We start from the raw sequence: 23,500 nt of genomic DNA on the forward strand, positions 1-23,500 counted from the left end.
GCATTGACTATTCGATAAGGGCACCTCCGCCTCTGAAGCGTAGCAACAGCCTTAGAGGTGTTGCTATACTTCAAAAGGCAAAAGATATGCAGGGAGCACGGGGCCAGCGGGAGACTCAAGTAGTCCCCCGTTGGCCCTGTGCTCCCTGTGGCATTTCAAAGCAGCAGCGCCACATGGAACCCGGGGTCACCTGGGGTGTCTCCAGCTCATCACCGCTTCTACATGGTGCTGCCACTTTGAAACGCTGCATGCAGCCCAGGACCAGCTGGGGATAGTCACCTAGTCATTCACATCTCTACTTCATATATTACAAGAAAGTTAAGTTCCTGCTTTTAAGAGAATAACTCAACATTACCTTAGCTATGGAGTTACAATTAGTATCTTCCTAACTGAGTATGCAGTGGCTTTTTGTATAGAATACAAACATACATTTAGACAAATACGGTATAAATTAACCAAACATCATTGATTTTAGATTGCGGATGCTGGGTATTGTTGGCCTGTGATCTAGAGGAACTGAAACTAGATGAGCTGCTGTCCCCTTAAGTTGTGTGACTTCATGACACTCTGAAATACACCAAAGAGTTCAAACAAGATTTTTTTTATGAAAAAACCCCTACTTTTAAGACTGACACACTTACTGTATCCAACAGTTAAAACATATATAGAAAACATCCACTTGCAGCAGTCCCATAAACTTTACCATTTAATAGGACAACACAGTCCCCCCAAAAAAAGCATATTGTGAAAACCATATTTGTTTGTACAGGATTAATAGGACATTAGGTTAACATCAAACATTAAGTAATACTCCTTTATCATAAAAAGTGGCATTACTGCAAAGTGCTTTTTTCCGGTGTATTTTTATTAGGTATTCCTGCCATCATATCAATATACAAAACAATCAGGATGTTGACAGAGAAATGTGAAATTCACTGTACAAAGATAAGGCTTGAGTTACAGGTACACTTCCGCCCAGGTTTTTTGTTTGTCAATTAAATAAACCCATTTTTAATTCTTCCCAGAGTAGTGTTTATAAATATTAGACAAACCACAAAATAGATTTCAAGTACATAACATTTTACAATATATCCAAGCACAAACAAGTACACAATACTGTACCTATACATTCTTCATATTCCAACTCTCCTCCTTCAGCACTAACTACAAGATTGTTTCTACATGTGTGGGTATGTATATGCCATACAATGTATGTTTGTATAATATACACAAATAGTGTGTGTATTACACAAAGTTCCAGCCCCTTAAACTCCCAATATTGTAAAAAAGTATGTTATGGGAACTCCATGTTTCTTGGTGGAATTCATCTTATAGATCAAAAAAAAATCTCCTGTATGGTGGTAGAGACTTTAAAAGTCCAAGGCTGTATACATATACAGTAAAACACACATTCTCTTTCTCCCCTGCATTTACTCCTACATATCTCCTTATTGCACTATCAATTCTCTGAGGTAATTTTTCCCCATGCAACTTTACCATTTTCTGATAGAATTAAATCAAACAAAACAAACGCTCCTTTTTCTGGAGCTCAATGACTTTACATAGACAAAACTACACTTTAAAACACAGCACCTAACTTTTTATAATTAAAGGACTTAATAAATAGGCTCCAGAATGGAACCCTGTCCCTGTATTCTAGCAAGCTGCCAACCTTCATAACCATCACCACCTAGAACCCCTCAGCTGACACATTTGTTTTAGGAAACCATTTGTATGAATCAGGTCCAGTTAAGGGAAAATGTCTACTTTAGCTCATTGTCAAAAATTCTATTAGGCTGGATGATTCATGTTTAAGGGGAATGGATTGCTTAGCTGGACATTATGCAAGATGAAATACATACAATAGTGATTGTCATTGGAACCAAGCTAGTGACAAAAGATAGACGAGAGAAGACTAAATGGTTCTATGTAGTCTCTGTTCTTTGGGAAATGGGGAAACAACCCAAATGGTCACAATGGAGAAGAGCAATTACTAGGAGCTATGATTGTTTTATCCTTGAAAGATGTTGTAAAAGAAAAAGAGGAAACAAATTCTCCCGTGGGAATCCCCTCTGTCAAGCATAAATGATTCTGAAGTGTATGAATTAGTTACAATATGTATGTACAATATGAAAGACTCAAATAGATCTCTAATTTTAAATATATCTTTATAAAGCACGCAAACATTATGAGGTGAAGTTGCAGTCAGTACACAGCCAAACTTCCATTGGCTTTAATATGAGTTTTAGCTATGTTAAGGCTGAAGGATCAAGCCTAATGCTTTTGACTTAAAAACCCCCACAAAACAATCCTATATGATGGTGCACCAGTTTACAAAATGCTACTTCTTTGCTATAACATTAGGATTGGTATGGGGGCTCCTGCTGATTTTTCTAAATGCTAATGTTTTGTGTATATTCTCTGAATAATATTGGGAGCAAATCCTCAGCACATTAAAATTACAATTGACCCCAATGACTGGAGTCCTATCAATAGGGAAATAGTATGAGTACAATGCCACACATACATTGTAAGACAGTCAGCAATACAGGAAGCAAAGATATTAAATGCTGATCCTCTGAGATGTGTTTCACGGAATAATGACAAAAGGAATGAAGAACCAAGATATTTCTCTCAAAATATTTTACCTTTTATTATGATTCAGTAGACTATCTGCATGTCAACTATACAATCTAATGCCTTGATTTTTAAAGTATTGTATATTTTATGCTCTAGCCATTTTTAAAAAGTAGGTTACTTATCTACCAATATAGCTAGATATTTCTGATTCAACCATCTCTTCATCTTTCCATGTTATGTACAATAATTCATATTTACTCGAAGGTCCACCACTGTCTGGCAAAACTTACTTACACTATCTTGAATACTTAGCACTGATTGAAATGTAAGATGACAGGACACAGATGAAAGTGGATTATTTTCTTTAAAAAGTTCACCCCCTTTAGCTTTAGAACTGCACCATTAAAAACTTTAGGATTCTGTGTCATTTCATCTCCCCTCACCAGCATCGCCCCACAACACTTAAATAAACGTCCTGTATTTTTTCCAAACTGTAGGCCATCTTTTATATAGTTATAATAAACTCAATTGTCCAGCCAAAATATTTTTAAAAAATGATTGGTAAAACTTTAAAAAATCCCCTACGTGCCCTTGTGCATTAATTTTACCAATCTGTACATTTAAATAATGTCAGAAGTCATATTTTGCTAAAAATTTACCAAAATATTTTAAACACAAAATATAAAAACAAAAAACAAACAAAAAACCCAGCATAAACATTGCTGATATAGGCATTGGTTAGAAAAAACTGTTACACCACTAAGGAGTATATTCAAAAACATTTCTTCTCGGCTCTGCTATCACTAAGATTCAGAATATCATGGCTTGTAATGTTACAAATAAACCCTAGTACCACCCAGTCTTGTCTGATACAATAGATGAGCAGGAAGTCAACTATGCAATAAAAATAAGACCTCTTTTTGGTTATTTAAAGGCCACCAGATAAGCCTGTAACTAAAGCAACTATTTAAGTATGAAAAACAAATGTTAAATCTTGAACAGTCTATAATGGTTTGAAATTGAAGGTAGCTACCTGCTGATGGCCCCATGGGCATTGAGAAGCTAGTGCTAACTGAAATTTTGAATATAGCCCTTAGTTGTATCATATTTCTTTAACGTTTAAGAACTTCCCAGCATGTCACGAATGAAGTTTATTTTGCAAGCCACCCACTGCCTAAGAGGACAGTAATATTCAATGTGAAACTGCTGGAACTCTGGCGTCTGACGGATTTCATGAAGAAAGGAGATATCAAGGTCCGACTCCAGGAGGACAAGGAGGAGTGGGAACACAAACAACAATAGTCCAAGGCCTACAAAAAGAAGCCTGGAGAAACTCTTCACAAAGGCGTTTACCTGTATGTTGCTCATTAGAAATTCATAACTACACCTAAGTGCTCTACGGGCTTCTTTCAGTTCCTCTTCCTCAGCAACCAAGAATGCATTTTCATCCACTTCCAGTTCCTCAAATGAATCTGTATCTTCTCTCTCATTCTCTGCTCTTAACGGGGTGTCAAAGAGCATGTCTATCTCATTATCATCAACTGGAGTGGGCAGCAAGCTGGCACTTGGGTTGTACACCAGTTCTGAGATAGTTAAAGGTTCCTCTTTGATCTTCTCTTCCTCTTCGATGGCGAGATCCTCATTCTCTCCGGCATCCTTAGATGGGGAATCAGATATCATGGGTACTGAGATTTCATCTTCCTTAGGCAGCTGGATACCTAAAGAATGGAGATAAAAAAAAAAAGAACTCAACTTCCAATGTAAAAGACAAATTCATCCTTTCAGTAGGATCTTGTATAAGAGATTGTACAAATTAAACGCACTTTCAGAACACAGCAGTGGAAAGAAGATTCCACAATCGTCTGCTTATAATTTGACTGAAATCAGTAAAGTTTTAGTCAAGTTTAGCAGAAGAGGAGCATCTTTCACAGGAACTTAATCCTCTGAAATTTGAGTCCTTTTGATTTTAGCATACATAAATTAAGACCATTAATAGTTGTGATTAACTCCAGCACATAGAAATCAGAAGGAAGTAATTTCTTTTCTGTCAGAAGGCAGACTTCTAGTAATCCATATAAACAGGTGTTACTGGGATGCATTTAGGAAAATGTAGCTCCACCCTTTGTTTGAAGAGAGACAAGAAAGAAATAGGGCAACACCTAGAAGTTGGGAAATGCAATCACTATAATTCAACTACAAATGTCATAGCTTCAAGACAGGTTATTATAACAACAACATCTTGTAAATGAATCATCATAGAAGGGGAAGAGGGCTGAGACAGATACACAGCAATGCTGTGTCCAAGGAACGTGTCTCCTTTTCCAAAAAAGCTGAAAAGCAGACGATCTCTTTTGCAATCCCTGTAAACCTCGTTCTACAAAGCATAAGGGATGTGTCAAAGCGCCAAATTTCAGAAAAGCCTCTTTCGAAAGAACGTAACTTTTTCCAATTTAACTCTGCAGTCTAGATGTAGCCTAGGAGATTATGGATAAAAATAGATGGATACCCTGTGTCTTCATGGAAATAATTATCTCAGATGTCTGTCTGCTTCCTTCCTCATCCCTCACTCACCTCCCTTCACTCTTAGTTCTTGTCTTATCCCCCTTTCCTTGAGGCTTCTCTCTTTTCCATCCCTCCTCCCTCTCACAGTCTCTTATTCTTACCACTCTCTCCCTTTTTCTTCCTTTCTTGAGTTTTCCATCTCCCCAATCCTCTGAAGTCTCTCCCCACAACCCCCTGTTTCCTCCTATAATGACACTATATTGAGTTGGCACTGACAGCAGCAAAGGGAAAGTAATTAAAGAATCCCAATTTCATAAGTGCTCTGAGTCCTAATTATTACATGAGAGCTTCAAAAATCCCAGTGTTTTCGATCACTTCAGTCTACTATTAGTAGCAGAATGGAGGTGAGCAGTGGAAAGAAGGGGAATCAAACAGCAAGTGGGAATCCTGAAGGAGTCAATAGAGATGTGATAAACACAGAAATACATTTGAACTTGGAAATAAATTTGAACATAAATTTGTTCTAACTTCTCTTTTACAGATGGATAACATTAACTGCTACTAATAGAACAACCCACGTACTATGATACACAAGAATGTGTGGTAATCAAGCTATATATATATATATATATATATATATACATATACATATACACATATACATATACATATACATACACACACACACACAGGGCTCGACAAACCACGGCGAGAGCTACTCGCTAGCCCCACACCGCACATGCGCCAGACCGGTGCGGCACATGCACGCTGCACCAGTGAATGGGGCACACGAAGCGACCGGCTGAAATCTACTTGCCATGGGCAAGTAGAATCAGCAGTTTGTCAAGCCCTGTGTGTGCATGTGTATTTTTTTTATATATATATATATATATATATATATATATATTTTTCACACTGGCGTGGCGCGCATGCGCAGCACTGGTTTGGCACTCGCGCAGTGCGGGGCTGGTGAGTAGCTCTTGCCGCGGTTTGTCGAGCCTTGGATATGTTAGAGTGTGTCTGGTGGTCCTCGCTCTTACCATCTAGGAGGAGTTTTTGAACAGACTCACAGACAAATTTGGTATGCAGTTTCCTCTTGCTCCAAACTTAAAGCAAGGTCAGCATTTAGTTGTGCCAGGAAAACGGGAAATGCCTAGAATGGGACCCTTTTCTAGAATTTGAAAAGGGAAGGGCAAAGAGGAGGCACAATACTGAGAGTGGCCAATGGGAGCAGTGAGCCCACAGGGGAGAACAATACAGCAGAGGGACTATTAGGGGCAGCCATACCAGCAAGAAACTGGCCAGATGTACACAAGGCTCTGCAACTGAGCAGGTAAGTGCCTCCTGCCCCAAAACAGTGGCCATCCCATGGCCCTACCCAGGAGGGTTCCTCCCCCTCAACAGAAGCTAGGAACTATGGCCCAGCCTGCAGGCTGTGTTTGTGAGGGAGGGAACTGCTGCAAAGGGGAAACTCCCACAACCTGCCCGACCCTACAGGAGCGGGGGGGCAGCCCAGAGCCTGTACCCCCCCTAAGATATTCATCCATCTTCTCTTCAGTTACACACCATATTTAGTAGTTCTCTAGTTTTATATGAGTTCCTAAAATGCTCTTCAAAGAATAGTTCTGATATCCTGAGGTTATAAGTGAAAAGGAGGTTATATTTTCCATTTATTTGCATATCATGTTCTCCTTATAGTGTAAAAACCTATCAAATCGGAATGGTAGTGTGTTATAGCTGCTTGGGACAGCACTTACTCATTTGTGGACTCAACCATTCTGGAAACTTGCATTGTCCACTTCAAGTTAAAATTCCAATCCTATTAAAGAATACTAGCCCTGCATTGGGGGCTCATTACAGTTTGACAGTCATGTCATTATGGCAGAACATGATTTAAAATTTTGAGTTTATCAAATGGTATGAGAACACACTGTCAAGATATAGAAATGAAAACATTATGACATTATGCCACAACAAGATTTCCAGCAGATTTTACATCATCTTAGAAGTTGGCCCCTTTGTTAGTGTTTGAATACACTGGATCTGAATGGAAGGTTAACTAAAACGATAAGTCCTGTTAAGAGAAAATCCCTAACAAACTTTGGGTATGTCTACACTACCCCGCTAGTTCGAACTAGCGGGGTAATGTATGCATACCGCACTTGCTAATGAAGCCCGGGATTTGAATTTCCCGGGCGTCATTAGCATAAGCGGGGAGCCGCCATTTTTAAATCCCCGCTGCTTCGAACCCTGTGCAGCGCGGCTACACGGGGTTCGAACTAGGTAGTTCGGACTAGGGTGCCTATTCCGAACTACCGGTACACCTCGTTTCACGAGGAGTAACGGTAGTTCGGAATAGGCACCCTAGTCCGAACTACCTAGTTCGAGCCCCGTGTAGCCGCGCTGCACAGGGTTCGAAGCAGCGGGGATTTAAAAATGGCGGCTCCCCGCTTATGCTAATGAAGCCCGGGAAATTCAAATCCCGGGCTTCATTAGCAAGTGCGGTATGCATACATTACCCTCCTAGTTCGAACTAGGAGGGTAGTGTAGACATACCCTTTGAGATTCTGGTGAAAGAGATGGAAAAAAAACCAAAAGTAATCTTGGAGCCAATTTTATGTAATTTAGTCTCAGTCACACCAGGGAATTTTTTGCACTTCCTCATATCTGAACCCTATTTTATCTTCAATTGTATTCAGCCAGGGACAATATATTATTAAATATTTATATTAAAGTTTTCGGGGAGGTTTTACAGTCCACTGCTTTTTCAATACTAATAGTTTTTTTTTAAACTATTAGTATTTGGATTAAAAAAAAACCCTCTAGGTTATTATATTACATCCTGAGAGTGCTGCTTCTTTTGTTTATGCTTTGTCTACTTTAAAGACTCTTATATTTAGAGTCCTGTGCAGATATAAAATTTGTATCCACATTTGCATCTACAAAAATGAGCCACAGATACCTGCATTGACAGGCGCAGATGTGGATACCCGCAGATATAAAGTGGATATCTTCAAATTTGCAGGGTTCTAGATACGAAATATGTATCCACATCAATATTTGCAAAAATGAACTGTGGTTATCCATATCCACATCTGCAGATGTGATACCCACAGATATAAAGTGGATGCCCATGGATTTGCAGGGCTCTACTTATTTGCTATAGATAAAGATCCTTTCATACATGTTACTGGCATCAAAATGATATCACTTTTATTTGCTATATTATGCATATATAACAAAGATTTGCAACATTTTGGGCCAACTGTACTAGCTTTATAGAATAAAATCTTATTGTACCAGCCTGGACCCAATTCCTCCCTGCAGCTATTTATTTTATACTCAGAAACAATTTGAGGTGGCTTTAAACCTAATTTCCACAATTGCAGATTAAAAGACGAACAGTTGACTAAGAGGCAAGCAAACACAACAGCAGTAGTACACTGTGCACCTAGACCACTTGTACAAGCTAACAATAGCACTTTAACCTTCGTGTCTCCCTGGTCTGCTGCGGGAAGCAGCTAGTGCGGGGTTACCTCACCCCGTGTGTAAGTAGGGATCCGATGTAAGTCGGATCCATGTAACGCGGGGACTGCCTGTATAGAACCCTCAGTGTCATTTCTGTAGAATCACTTTCTGGATTACTCAAAACAGTAGTAAAGTAAAACAAAACAAGCCTTCCTTCTACTAGATGATCAGGTTGAAAATTACTGAAGCTATGTGAAGCAACCAAAATAATGGGAGTGAAATCCTGACCCAACTGAAAGTCCCACTGATTTTCATGGAGCCAGTATTTTGCACAGAGGCCAAAAGCAGTCAGTTGTTTGATTGTTCTTAAACCAACTAAAGAAATTGCTGAAGAACTGCAAGAAACGTATACTATCTCAAACCACCAGCATTAATATCAGGGCTCAGTCCTGCTCCAATGAACTCACTGACCAAATACCGATTGTACTCCAGTGAACAGTTGACTAAGAGGCAAGCAAACACAACAGCAGTAGAACACTGTGCACCTAGACCACTTGTACAAGCTCACAATAGCACTTTAACCTTGATGCAGTGCTGTGCTAGTGAACAGAATTATGACCTTGCTAAGGGTGAAAGTATGGGTGACCTGGGCAACAAGAATGCACGGTTACTTAACACAAACTTCCTTTACAGTTGGCTCAAGTAGAATGGCAGCTACATGAGAACTCCACTACTGCCCCTGTGTTGTGGTCTCAGGGTTGAAAGTGAGTCGATTTCATCTCAAGCCTGCATACATTTTGGTCAGTCTTTCATATCTACCGCACATAATTAGCTAGCTGCCTGTTTTCCTGTTAGGTAATTCCAGGGTTTTTGTTTTGGTTGTACTGAAAGCTAAATACCACTGCAGTGACCAACTCTCCTCATATTTTGGTGAGTGCTGAAATTGTGCAAAGAAGCTTCTCACAAGAAGCACAGGCAGGCCAAAATTTCTGCCTGAACTGTAACTGATGCTGCAGTTCTCTTTGCAGCCACTGAAGGCTGCTGCAGGCTTTGGACTGCAAGTGCCATGCCTGGTGCTCTGTTTTCTATGCCCTGCAGAGAGATCACTTTGCTCCACTGATAGTGCTGCCTGAGACTATGAGGCAATCAAAGGAACAGGGAGTTTTGTCTGCATCAGCAGAGGCAGCTCTCACCTGTCCTCTCCCTCTGTTCAGCATTAAGTGGAGTGAGGGAAGCAAAGCAGACCATACTGTAAAAAAGGGAGCCCAGGACTCCAGAGCTAAATCTATACTACAATGCTCTTCTGCAAGAGGAAATGCAAATGGAGTGCTCATTTGCATATGTCGCGCTCTCATTTGCATTTCCTCCTCGGATCCCTTTTGCACAAGAGCCGTTCTCTCTCATTCTTGAGGTCTCTTCCAATCCAATAATTCTATGTCTTCACACATCAACCCTGACCTCTCTCCTGTAACCCATGACCCCTCATCCCTGCCCACAGGCCCCAGCCAGAGCCCTCACCTCCACACCAATGCCCCAGCCTGGAGCCCTGTCCCATATCTTGAACCCCTAATTTCTGGCCCCACTCAGAGCCCATCCCTACACCCAGAGCCCATCCCTCCCACATCCAAACCCTCTTACACCAGCCCAGAGCCCCCTATCATGCCCCAAATCCCTCATCCATTTTTTGAGGAAGAACAGCTCTTGCGCAAAAAGGGGGGTTTTGCGCAAAAAGGAACTGTCTACACCGCGCTTTTTTGCTCAAAAACCTCTTGCACAAAAGGGATCCGAGGAGGAAATGCAAATGAGTACGACATATGCAAATGAGCACTCCATTTGCATTTTCTCTAGTGGAAGAGGATTGTAGTATAGACATAGCCCAGGAATATGTTTCTCCCCTCCCTCCAGCCTCTAGGGACCCAGCTCTCACTCAGCTGCCCTGTCCCAGAAGTGGGCATAGGCTGGAGACAGTGATGCAGGTGAGATAGAGGAAGTATCCTAGGAGGAGGTACATAGCATAGAATAGAGCATGCACTTGGCGGAGTCAGGCTGACTGGAGCAGGGGGCTGTCTCCGGCAGTAGAAGCTGGACAGGAGCAGTTGTCTTGCAGAAGTAGCAAGAGAAGACAGGAGGCAGCAAAGAGAAGGGCACAGATGTGAGAGCAGAGATCAGTGCATGGGGAAAGCGGCAGGTGGGACACCATCAAAAGTAAAAGGAATAAGAGCGAGTTTTAAGTCAATTGAAGTATTTTGGGGGATCTCTCTCGTGATTTTTGTGAGGTTGCAATACTTTCCCTGAATATCAGTAGGTTCACCTAACAAGGACAAATTTCAGGTAGGTCTGCATTTCTGCATCCACAGAAATCATGAAAATAAGGGCGCAAAAACAGACAAATGTACATTTCTCCTGGCCTGGAATGGAAGTCCACAGCAGCTCCTTCCCTTCTGGGGTGAGCCCAGCCCATCACTCCAGATCAGTGTTTCTCCACCAGTGGTACGAGTACCCTCGGGGTACTTGAGAGAAGTCTGGGGGGACGTCAAGACAACTGAAATTTTTAGAAAACTGATTTTTTTGTTTTAAGTTTGACAGCACTATTATTTTTGTACTTTTTACACCCCAAAATTTCATTGCCTGCCCAGCTACAATTAAGTTGTTTAAACAAATGTTTTGCAATGGTAGAAGAAAATGTGTGTGTGTCTGAAAGCTGTAGGTACTGGGGGGTACTTATAATTTTTTTTTTTTAAAAAGGGGGTACTTTATAAAAAAAGGTTGAGAAACACTGCTACAGATGTTGCAAGTTGCCACATGAAGTCACAGCACCACTCAGTTTAGGCCCAGCCCTTAAACCTCAAGGAGCAGTCAGTCCAAACACCACACATTCACATTTGGCCCAGCAGCATCTCCTGTCACGACAGAAGAGCAGCCAGGTCAAACGTGAGCGGGGCTGTGACCCTGTACACCAGGCTGCAATGGCCAAGTGAAGAGCCAGGCCCAGCACGGTAAGACAGGGGCCACCACTGTAAGGTGAGTGCTTGGCTGGTTCATTCACCAGCCTTCTGAGTCTCTCTGTACCCAGTCAACATTATGCTACCAGCACTGTCTGCCCCAGCACTGCAATGAGTGGTTGGTGCCCTCAGTAGTTTAGTATAGTGCATTCATTGCATCAGGCGGACATATCTACCCATTCCCGCTAAGGATGTAAAATCCAGTTTAATTGGTTAACCAGTTAAATGTGATGTTTAACTGGTTAACCGACTAAAGGGGGGGGGGGCAGGCTGCAACACCGCCCTACCTACTGCAAGCAGGGGCCACTCTGGCTGTCTGGAGCAGCTCCTTCCTGCAACACACCCACGCTGCTGCAGACAGGGTCTACTCTGGACAGGCTGGAGTGCTGCTGTTCACATGGGCCCCATGGGGGTCAAGCAGCCCCCTACCCATGGCAGGCCCTGATTCAGCCCTACCGATTAACTGGAACTGGTAAGCATCACCCACTAAGGGTGATGCTTACTGGTTAACCTTTCACATCCCTAGTTCCCACTTCTATATTTAATTGATACAGGGATTTTGTGGAACTTTACCAGTAAGGATGAGTGCCATACAAGCTGTACTGTTTTAAATCTACATGGTCAGAAACTAGTTTATACACCACATGTTCCAGCTTAATGACTGCACTGGCCACAGGTTCAGCAAGAGAGGTGATTTGCACACACTCAGGCTGCATATAGGCTGCTAAACCACTGCTTTTTTTTGAATGTACAATGATCCAGGCCATTCACTCCCCTTGCCATCCACCTTGGAATGTTTCTTGTATTAGGGCATCCTGTTGGGAAAAGTGGAGGTGGGGAATCCCACAAAAGCCTGCTGGACTGGGGGTCTTATGGTCTCTTTATAACCTCCATATACTTACTACAGCAGCACCAAGGCATGGGTGTGATTCAAGTAATTCTTTTGAAAATTTAGGTTTTAGTGGGATGAAGAAAGCTTGTAACAATTCATATTAATAGAAATATAGCTTAAAAGATAATCAAACAAAAATACATTGTTCTAAGCAACTGAAAACCAAAAAATTAAACTGACTGAAGAGAAAGTGAAAATGACCAGTCAATTTACATAGATCTTGCTGTCTGAAGTGCAATAAGTAAACAGTATCACAAAAAGTGGTATTATATAAAATTGGACTTGATTCTGACCGCATCTCTCTTTCACATTTAAAATTTGTTATTTCCATGAAGTTAGTCCTGAGGTACATTAAAATGCAGCCCATTAATCAATGGTACCCCATTAATACATTGAATAAAACCTTCAACTACAGAAAAATAAACCCAAAATATATTGGATTCAATTACAAGAAAAATGACATGAAAAGGAAATCAAACTTGGTCGATCATAATTAGTGAAATATCAGCAATAAGCTAAGAATAGTCATTGCTGTACTTACAGCTATCATTCAAGAGGTTCCTAACTGCTCATTTCAGGACCATTTTATTGTTTCTAAACTTATCATTGGTTTATATCTTTTTTTTCTTTCTTGAAAGGCTACAGGAATAAAAAACTCCACTTACTCATTTTTGCTAGCAATTCACACTTAAAATATATAACTTATTAAATAATTTATCCAGTGAATTGCATTAATCTTTTGATCTTTTCCTTTTTCAGCTTTAAGTAGTTCTTCCGTCTTTCTGCCCCATTAAAAGTAGCATTCTGGCATTAACAATACATTTTGCTTCTCTCAAAATGATCTATGTTTAGTATGACAAGCTACAAAGAAAATCTGGAAACCAGACTTCTGAGGTGTCCTAAAAGTAGCTAAATATATATGAATGAAACTTACCAGCACTTCTAGCTGTGATCCTTGACCCATGTCTCAGCAAGCGAATACACACATCTTTGCTACAGTGGTTAACCATACGCAAATGAATACTTTTCCTGGTTTGGATTTTTACCAGACATTTCACCATACTGACTATTATATTTTCTATTACAGCCTTGTAAAACTGCCACCCATACTGGCTTTGACCTTTCACTAAGTTTCCACGGTGTTTTAAAGGACTAAGGCTGTCACTCTGAATGAATCAAATGACAGGCTTCTAACATGACCAATAAAAATAACCCATTAGGGATCAGAAGGGGAGGCTATTTTTAAACATTTCCAACTGTCTTGTAACATACAATGGAATATCTTCAATTGCAGCTTTCACACTTAGCAGTTGTTAATAAAACAGCTGAATTAAACACAAAAATAAAAATATGTAATGCACTAAAACATAGTAAGATGAAACCACAGACCACAAAAGAGACACAAAGTATCTGTGCAAAGTGACACTATGACCCCTCTTTTCAGAGTTGCAATCAGTGTAATCTGTGGATGCATCTGTCATCATCTAGGGCTAGAGCCTTAGTCTCTGCATGGGACTCAAAGTTACTCTCACTAGGAATCTGAGTATTCCTCCTGCAGAGGAAGAAGGTTATACAAGTATTCTTCATTTCAAGTTGTGCTAATTAAGATTCTTCAACTAAAGTTCTATGCCTTGGAATAAGTGGAAGACGAACAGAAAAGTGCAAGTGAACAAGTGTTTCTCCCTCTAGAGATGTGCACCAGTTCTCAATGATGGACAAAACCGGAGAATGTTCACCTCCACCAGAAAGAGGTGTTGCCCCAGAAAGCACATTGCATTCACTGGTTAGCCAAGGATATGCTGGGTCACCAAATAGACTTAATCCATATATGTATCTACAGTACATATCTAATTGCAACTAGAAAAATTTAATAAAATAGCATATATAATGTCATCCTGACGGTGGTACTGGCAAATCTTGCTGGTGCCAATGAAGCCATCTGGGGAAGGAACAGCGTGTCTCACACCCCTGTAATACTCATACTAGATGTTCAAAGACTTATGGTGCTATCAGAGCCTCCACAGCAGAAGCTCTTGCTCTCCCTGCGCCATATAGGAGAATGAAGCATACCAACATATTGTCAATTCATCCCCCTACTTTGTTTCATATAAGACATCTATTTTAACTCAGCCAGATATTCCTGCAACTGCATTTTGGCTAAACATTGTTATATATAAACAATACATTTTGGGCTTCATATAAGTGAGAATTTGCCCCGTGCCCCAAGATTCCTTTTACTGCTCCCCAAAGTAACTATGTGGAACAGACTGCCACTGATGCTTTGACTGCACCCATTTTCCTTTTCACGAGTAAATTCCTTATGGGGAAAAGAATGGACTAACTGGGCTCTTCTCTGTTTTACCCCATTTTGCTACCTCTTTAGAAGTGGTATTGCTACATGATTCTATTAAATTCCACTATCATCACACTTACTAGGACATAAAATGCAAATCCTGGCTATCAAGTAGTACAGCAGCTGTACTATTTATAGATTTACAAAATCAAGTAGAGCCTGTTCTCTGCCCCGGGCTTCCCGGAGTCAGCTGTTGGTCAGTTTCAGCAGCGATTGAATTGGGGACGCCTGGGGGCAGAGCAGCTGGGGTGCTACCGGGTTGGTCCAGTAGCATCACTCCTGAATCGGGGACAGCTGGGGTGCTGCCGGGTTGGTCCCGTAGCGCCGAGGGGCAGCTGCTGAATCGGGGAAGCTGGGGACAGAGCAGCTCCAATGGTCTAGCTGCCCGGAGCACTTCCGGGTTCCTGATGGTGCCAGACCATCAGGAGTGCCGGATCATCAGATGCCAGACCAGTGGAGTTTTACTGTATATATGGTATCATGAGCTTTCATAGGCAAAATCCACTTCTTCAGATGAGCTGGATTGGAAATAACAGGAACTCAGAATTTATAACAGAAAAAGATGGGGAAAGAAAAAAAGTTACCTGTCAATAGTCGTACTGGTGCCAATGAGGCTAATTGAGTGGGCTGGAAGTGTCCCAGACTTAGCTTTTGATGCATTTAACATCTCATTTTGCATTGAAAGGATGGCTTTATAATGCAACATCCAGTTAATGTCTTTGTTCAAGCCCATGGAAACAGTGTTAAAATTGCATATGGTCATTTCCACTTGCCCTCTCTATAATTGGCTTGTGAGATTCCTTTGTAGAAGAATGGTTACTTTTAAATCCATTAATGAGTGCCCAGGCAGGTTAAAATATTCCCTTACAGGTTTGTGTGTGTTACCATTCCTGATATCTGACTTGTGTCCATTTATCTTTTGTTGTAGAAACTGTCCCATTTGGCCATTATACATGGCAGAGGGGCATTTCTAGCATATATCATATTAGACGATGTGCAGTTGTATGAGTCCCTGATGTTGTGGCTTATGTGGTTAGGTCTTGTGGTCGTGTTGCTTGTATAGATGTGTGGACAGAGCTGGCAACGGGGTTTATTGTAGGGGTAGGTTCCTGGGTGAGTGTGTCTGAGGTGTGATATGTAGCAGCTGGAAATAGTTTACTTCAGGTTAGGGGGTTGTCTGTAGGCAAGGACTATCCTATCTCCCAAGGTCTGTAAGAGTGAGGGATTGTTTTCCAGGATAGGTTGTAGATTGTCAATGATGCACTAGAGGAGTTTAGGCTTGAGGTGATGACTAGTGGTGTTGTGTTATTTTCCTTGTTGGGCCTGTCTTGAAGAAGCAGATTCCTGTACTCATCTGACTCTAACAATCTGTTTCTTTACTTCTGCAGGTGGGTATTTAAGTTTTAAGAATGTGTGTTTAAAACATCAAGATTGTTCTGCAAAAATGGCTAAATATGTAAAGTTGTACGACTAAGTTGCATGCGTAAGATTTCCATGTGTACCTTCTGCATACATGAAGCTCATACTTTGACATACAAATTTGGATTGGCAAATGTAAAAGCTGAGTGGTATATGCAGCTACATATATTGGTGTGCAAGTGCAAGGTTCAAGTGAAACATCAACAAAGAATGAATTACAGGTATTGCATCCCATCTGTACAGGTTTCATATCCAAATACTGAGCTGCTTGAGGAAGCTGTCAAAAAAAGCAGTAACACTGCAAAAGACAATGCACAAATTTAGACCAATGCTCAGTGTTACTAAGTATAAATGTATATCCAATTCTATACCCATTATGTATCTATCTTTTCATTAGACAGGTAAAATGTACCTGTAGAGGATGATAAAATGCAGGTTGAATCTCTCTAGTCCAAGCACCCTGGACTGGACTGGTTCTAAACCAGAGAATTTTCCCACGAGGACAATATTGTCTAGCAGTGACTTCCACTGCTTATTCTGCTGTTAAAGGATATTTAGGGGTAAATTAGGGCTAAATAACAGCACAGAAAACTGAGAGCTAGGACTGGTGGCTGTAAACACATTTTATGGGATGTGGAAATTGGCCATATCCATGAAGAGAAGACATATGGCTAACTAAAATAATTCTGGACCAGAGTTCTGGACTAGAACGGTTCAATCTGCATCTCCAGGCACAAACACACACAAACACAGCATCTCGGACGATACATCTGTAGAAAAAAATACGTCCAAAATATGGACATTTCAAATAGAATAGAGGTTGTTAGGAGCTGAACTCAGTGTGGAGGAAGAGCTAATCTCAACATAAGGCTCCAGGAAAGAGCCCTTTTGGTTCTTTGCACTTGCAGTGTTCTTTGCTTAGCAACAAGTACAAGTGTGTTGAGAGATTAATGCATAAATCTTCAATTGAAAAAGACCTGGAGCTAACAATTAAAGCTACTCCCCTTCAGACTGTTGTTTGACATATGATCCATAGTCCCTCATAGGTCACAGCAGTAATTAATTCAGTGTCTTAAAATAGCCCCACAGTCATTTAGACATGGATTTTTTAAACAGGGACTACTGAATTAGTGTCAATTAAAACAAAAAGTTTTAAGTCTTGGACTGCTCTAAATAAAGTATGAAGGATGTTGAGCTTGTGGGAAAGGACTTCAAGGGGATGTGCATATGAGTAAGAAAATGTTCAAAAGTGACAGACTGAAGTGGACATCCATTATCAACTTTCGAAGGAATTTAGGGTGAGACTAGAGCACCACTCTTTTCTTTGTAAAACTTGACATAAGATAGAAAGTCACTATAAGCCTCAAGGTTGCTCACTCAGTGAACTAAAGTCACTGCTACCAGCAGAATAACCTTCTCTATAAGAAATTTGACCTCACATGTATCAAGTGGCTTGAATGGCACTTTCATCAGTTTGTCAGAATCACATTCATATCCCATGACTCAGGGGGCTTTTTAATAGAGGATTGTAAATGTGACAAGCCCTGCTTGAACCTGGTGACTAAAGGATCCAAAGATACTGGTCTAGTTTTACAAGTTCCTGATAGGCAATATAACAGCTGAATAAACAGAAAGAGAATTACACTTTATTACAGACACAGAGAACAACTCCTGCAGAAGATTTGTGGGGGGAACTGTGATGGGATTCACTTGGCCCCAGCAAGCCTGAAGAACACACACATCTCAACAGTCTTTCATAATATTGGGATGGTTTGTAGAGAGACTCTCTCAAAATCACCATTTTGTTCATGTTGTGGTTTGGTTTTTGGTTATAACAGGAAAGAACATGGCATCATGTGACCTGTGTAATTTACTCAGCCACTGGAAGGATGTGTGCAAAGCACCAGGCGCTGTCCATCCTCGTGGCAGTCCATAGTTGATGGTGTCCTAGCCGAGAGTACTTGTCAACAAGAGGAAAGAATCTGCCTCTCATTTGACCCGGAGTATCTCTGCTCCTGATCCCTTATGCTGTGTTGTTCTGTGTCTTCATCTTCTGGTTTGTCAGAGATTCTGCCATGTTCCTGAATCTGGGTGTGTTCCCTTTCAGTGACAGCCTTTGATTCAGTGATGTACTGACTTACATGATTTATCTGTATACTTATCTTACATTCTCTGAGGTCCTTGGCTTCAGGCCAATGTGTGAAATTAACAACCACGTGCTTTGTGTTACCTTTTAGTTGAATGGTTATTTATTTGGCTGTCCTGTTTAATACATTTGATTTGTTGTATATATCTTGCCAACTCAGTATCTTTCCTATGAACATCATCCCAGTGACAGATCTGGGAGGGAGTGTGAATCTGTAGGGTAGGGACTGGTGGTTAATTTCAGTAAGCTCCCTGTTGAATACCCTTATTTGGTTAAGAGACCCTACCAGGCAATTTGAGGGACTGGTAGCCAAGTTGGAGTCCACCATCCCCTGGTGCTTCCTGGGTTCCTCCAGTTAGTCAGGGGAGGATATGAGGAAATGAGTCCCAACTACCTTTCCAACTGATCCTTTCCACTAGTCTCAACTCAGGGCCAAATGGGGAAAGATGAGAAAAGTCTCAGTCCTCTATTGTTGGTACAAAAGACCAGCCTCACCTGGCCACTTCTTACCTCCCCAATTCTCTCTTCATTTTGGGGGGAAATCCCAGCATTTGTTTTCCCTCCCAGCTTCAGTAATTCAAACAGACCTTCCACCAGGTCACTGTCCAGTTGTTATTCTTTGTCAGGAAGAACAGAGGTAGAAATGGGACCCAGAACCTTGGCCTCTCAGTTGGGTCTTATCCATAGTCCAGATCCTTCCTCTATAGATTCTTCTGTTCCAGAAACTACTGTCTGCAGGAAGGCAGCTAGACTGTATCAGAGTCTTCTTTCAAGCCAGTCATCCATTTGGAACCTGCTCTGCTGCTGCTGCTAATGGGCAGGGTCTTCTTGGCCTACTAGTGCCCCCCACTTCCTTTAGCGTCAGAGTTCATCTGAAAACTCCATTACAGGCATCTAAAGAGAGCCACATGTGCCCATTGCACGACATTGTTCCTGGTGCACGACTCAGGCTTCTGCTTTAAGGATGAATCCTTTGAAGTACTCCAAATCAGATTATTGTTGGAATAGGAATTTCTGAGGAGTACCTCTAGAAATGTCCTTGAGTACTCCTCTCAGAGTCTGATGACTTGATGACATCTCCAAGCACATCTGACACTCACACTTGTAGGCTACGTCTACACTGGCATGATTTTCCGGAAATGCTTTTAACGGAAAACTTTTCCGTTAAAAGCATTTTCGGAAAAGAGCATCTAGCTTGGCAGGACGCTTTTCCGCAAAAGCCAATCTAGATGCACTTTTGCGCAAAAAAGCCCCGATCGCTATTTTAGCCATCTGGGCTTTTTTGCGCAAAACAGCACTGTGCTGTCTACACTGGCCCTCTTGCGCAAATGATTTGTGCAAGAGGGCTTTTGCTCGAACGGGAGCAGCACAGTATTTCCGCAAGAACACTGACAATCTTACATGAGATCGTCAGTGTTCTTGCGGAAATTCAAGCGGCCAGTGTAGACAGCTGGCAAATTTTTCCACAAAAGCAGATGATTTTGCAGAAAAACTTGCTAGTCTAGACACAGCCGTAATGTTTATCTCCACAGAGCAGTCACACTCATCTGTAAGGGACATTTTGCACCTATATTCATGCTTTTTGGAATTACTGTGCTTCCTTCCTCCTTCTGGGTCACAGCCAGGGAGAACAGCTTTCTAAAAATGAAATATACAGCAAAACAAGACTAAATCCATATTAAGATCTGTACAAATGTAAAGATGCTGAAGACAAGAGTTGTCAGAAGACTGATTGATCTGGAAAGCCTAGAACCTGTCAAGTACTGAGTATTTTTATTCAGTAAAATACTCTTAACACTAGGACTAATATTTTGAAGAAAAAAAAATCCTAACACACTGGGATCTTGAGATCATAGATCACTAAACTTTGTGTACAGCACCACTTTTGTTGGTAAAGCTGTCAGTCAGGGTGTGAAAAAATTCCCCTTAACCAACATAAGTTTCACTGACAAAAGAATGGCTTACATAGGTGACATTACCAGAGTGTAGCTGTAGTGGTACAGCTCTGCTGCTGTGAGGGCCTAAGAAATGCACCGAAGTATAATATAATTTAGGACAAAGACTCAAATCATTAAGGCTACAATGCTAAGACATTAAAAAAAGTGCTCTGGGGACACCAATGAAGCAGACCAGATCAGCACAGAGGCGGTAAGAGGTCATGGATTTCAAAAAGGCTGTGCTACCTGTGTGACTGCTAAGCCAATGGTGCAGAAGAACAGACAGACCAGCAAAAACTGAAAATGATTCAAGCAAAGATACCTGAGATGCTGTCAGATAAGGACCTACAAAGAGCTCTTCCCTAACTATGGCTGAAAGAGAACTTGCTAGAAAGTTCCAGAAACTGAGGCAGAAGTTGGAGAGAGTCCGGGAGTGTGTGAAAGGTTCAATTGTCTCACGTTTAACCACCATGGCCGCATGGATAAAAACTTGAGAGTTAAGGGAATTCTGCCCTGTCTTGCAGTGGAAGCTAGTGACGCAACAGTGAGAATCCTGAGAGGACAATATCTTTACAGAAAAGTATTTTCTATTAACTGCAAATAGAAAGATATTAACCTTCATTTCTATCATATTGCCAGAGAAATTGTCTTGATAATTAATGCTATCTCCCAGCACATTTCTTAAAGAAATCCACTCATTCCTCTAGGGTTTTGTACATCCCTTTCTCTCTTTAGAAGTCTGACAAGACTATCCAAGTTGCTCAGCCATATAAAAGAATAGACACCAGATACTAGGTTGAAAAACGCAGGAGTACTGTAATTTTTAAAACTTGTTGGGGAGATAGGAGATCTTTAATATTGAAATGTGACTGTAGTCTGCCCAGGATATATTGGGATAGATTGAGTGGGAGAGATTTTTGTTAAAGCAGTTCTACTGTGAAGTCCAGGCCAGATTTTAAAGCTGCCCTCCCTGAACCGTGAAATTGACCTATTAGTTGATATTTTAATAGTATGAAGACAAAGATATGGCGCTTCAGAAAAGCGTGTTTCACACTCTTCCTCCTTCCAGAATCACTGCTTTTAATTAGACTTGTTGACCACTTGGACTGTGTCTATGTTAAGCAGTGCTCTGTCCAGTGGTTCTCTCTCACTCACTGTTGCAAAGTATCGATTGAGAATGATCTTTTGAATGTTCAAGTCTCATTGGAGTGCAAAGTCTGTAACAGCTTGCACACGGAGGGTTAACGGGGTCCCTGCCAACGTAAAACATTAAACGAAGTTGCTCAGAGGCAGAGTTGTGTCATGTTCCCTGAAGTCATTCTAGTCAATGCCACTAAAAAAAGAACATTATTATCCTTATACTTTTAGCTCTTACTGGTTTGGTAATCCATCTACAAGAATATAATTTTAAAACTCGGGCTGAAGTTAAAGCAACCAGTTCTGCCTCTGAGTTTTCAAACTAGCAACCAGTAATCATAACCAGATATTTGAGTTATAACTTGCAAATTTAAGTGTCCACATGAAGAACTGGGCATAGAACTTAGAAAATTTGGATCTGCTTGGTTACTGTTCTAAACAGATATGCTTTTTTTATAAATTCGCTTTTAAAATTTCTCACAACAGTAATTTTTTATGCCATCACCAAAATCTATGGCTTTACCCACACTGCAATGAACTGCCATGATGTCTTGTATAGTCAGAACATGCTTCCTTCTGTATTAATTCATGCTTTGGCTTAGAGAAAACTAGCAATACTGCACAGCACAACTGGAAAACTTATGCCTTCGTGGAAGAGAATTTCATTTTACAGGCAAGTCTACACAATGTGCTTAGATATTTAGGAATTTCATCGGATATGTTAGAATGACTGCAATTTATTTTTAGTTCCTACATTCTGTTTGTTTTCCCTTCTGAAACAATTCTGCTAAGCACAGACAGGTCTGAAGTTGTTCCAAATTCCCTACAGACAGGAACTATGCAGTTGGAGTTCATTCTGTTGTTACCTAGCAACTTTCAAATAAGTGGCATGAAATCTTCCTTGCCACTTGGCAGTTTTTGTCAAGTAATTTAGTTTCATCTCTCTCCACCTGGACAATTTGGGAATTAATCTCACAGGCAATTATACGAAGCAAAGGGACATTTTCAAGGAGTACAGGAAACCACCAAGCCACTGCATATTGGACAACTCATTCAATTCATTTAATGCATGTAAGTTTGATTGAAATTCAGGGACATGCAAGAGGCACTAGGCTAAAAGGTAAAATATTGATAGTGCTGATATTCGTCTGGGAATCAATAAGGGTGTGTCTAGACTACAGGGTTTTGTCAACAAAAGTGGACTTTTGTCGGCAAAACCTCATTTTGTAAACCTCATTCTACGAGGAATAATGCCTTATCGACAGAGCTCTGTCCACAGAAGGCATTATTGCATCTACACTGTTGACATGAAAGTGTAGACGCAAAGGGCAAAGTGGCTTGCTTTGTTGACAGAACTGGATGTAGTCTAGATGCTCTTTGTCGACAGAAGCTTTGTTGATAGTATCTGTCCGACAAAGCCTCTGTCAACAAAAGCCTAGACGTTGTCTAGATGTATCCTAAATGTGGTTTCTACTGCTAGGTCTGCCACCAGTTAACCATGTAACCTCAGACAAGTCATTTAACTGACCTGGGACTCATTTCCGAATGTATGTAAAGACACTATTAATCCTTACCCATGTTTGTAAGACTGACACAAGCACCTCTGTAGTCATAGCCTACACACTACTGTAATAATCTTTGTACAGAATATAACTTGTGAGATACTTGAAAACTAATAACTCACAGATATTTAATATTTTGCATGATATAAGCACAGAGTGTGTATTAAGAGTTATGAATATATGCTAAAATTATGACCTATAGTGTGTTTAAAGTAGGCACTTGGGGGAGTTGGTAAATAGAGCTGCCTTAGACAAAATCGTGTATTTGGTTCTCTAGCCATCTCAGTCTTCAGGTACAGACAACGAAGATCCATTTTTACATATTAAGCAAACAAAGGTATTATGCTCACCAGTGGAAGAAGAAAGAGCATGGAGTTTCCTTCTCCATCAGAATTCATGTTGAGAATTTAAGAATAGCCATATTAGTTTAGACCAAAGGTATATCTATCCCAGTATCCTGCCGCTGCCAGGTATCCCAGGGGCAGTGAAAATAACAGATAAA

General features: G+C 40.8%; 1 protein-coding gene across 1 annotated transcript in view; it reads right to left on the reverse strand.

Moving 5' to 3' along the window:
- Positions 1 to 1,593: 1,593 nt before the first annotated feature.
- The window catches only part of LOC102459043 (FERM domain-containing protein 3), a 200,725-nt gene continuing 178,818 nt past the window's right edge, over positions 1,594 to 23,500 (reverse strand). The window contains exon 14 of the mRNA XM_075931758.2: positions 1,594 to 4,298. Coding sequence (XP_075787873.1) covers positions 3,700 to 4,298 — 599 coding nt within the window. The 3' untranslated portion in view covers positions 1,594 to 3,699. The remainder of the gene's footprint in view (positions 4,299 to 23,500) is intronic.

This window comes from Pelodiscus sinensis, chromosome 6 (genome assembly GCF_052426305.1).
Source record: "Pelodiscus sinensis isolate ZL-2025 chromosome 6, ASM5242630v1, whole genome shotgun sequence".
In the NCBI taxonomy this organism is placed as follows: domain Eukaryota; kingdom Metazoa; phylum Chordata; order Testudines; family Trionychidae; genus Pelodiscus; species Pelodiscus sinensis.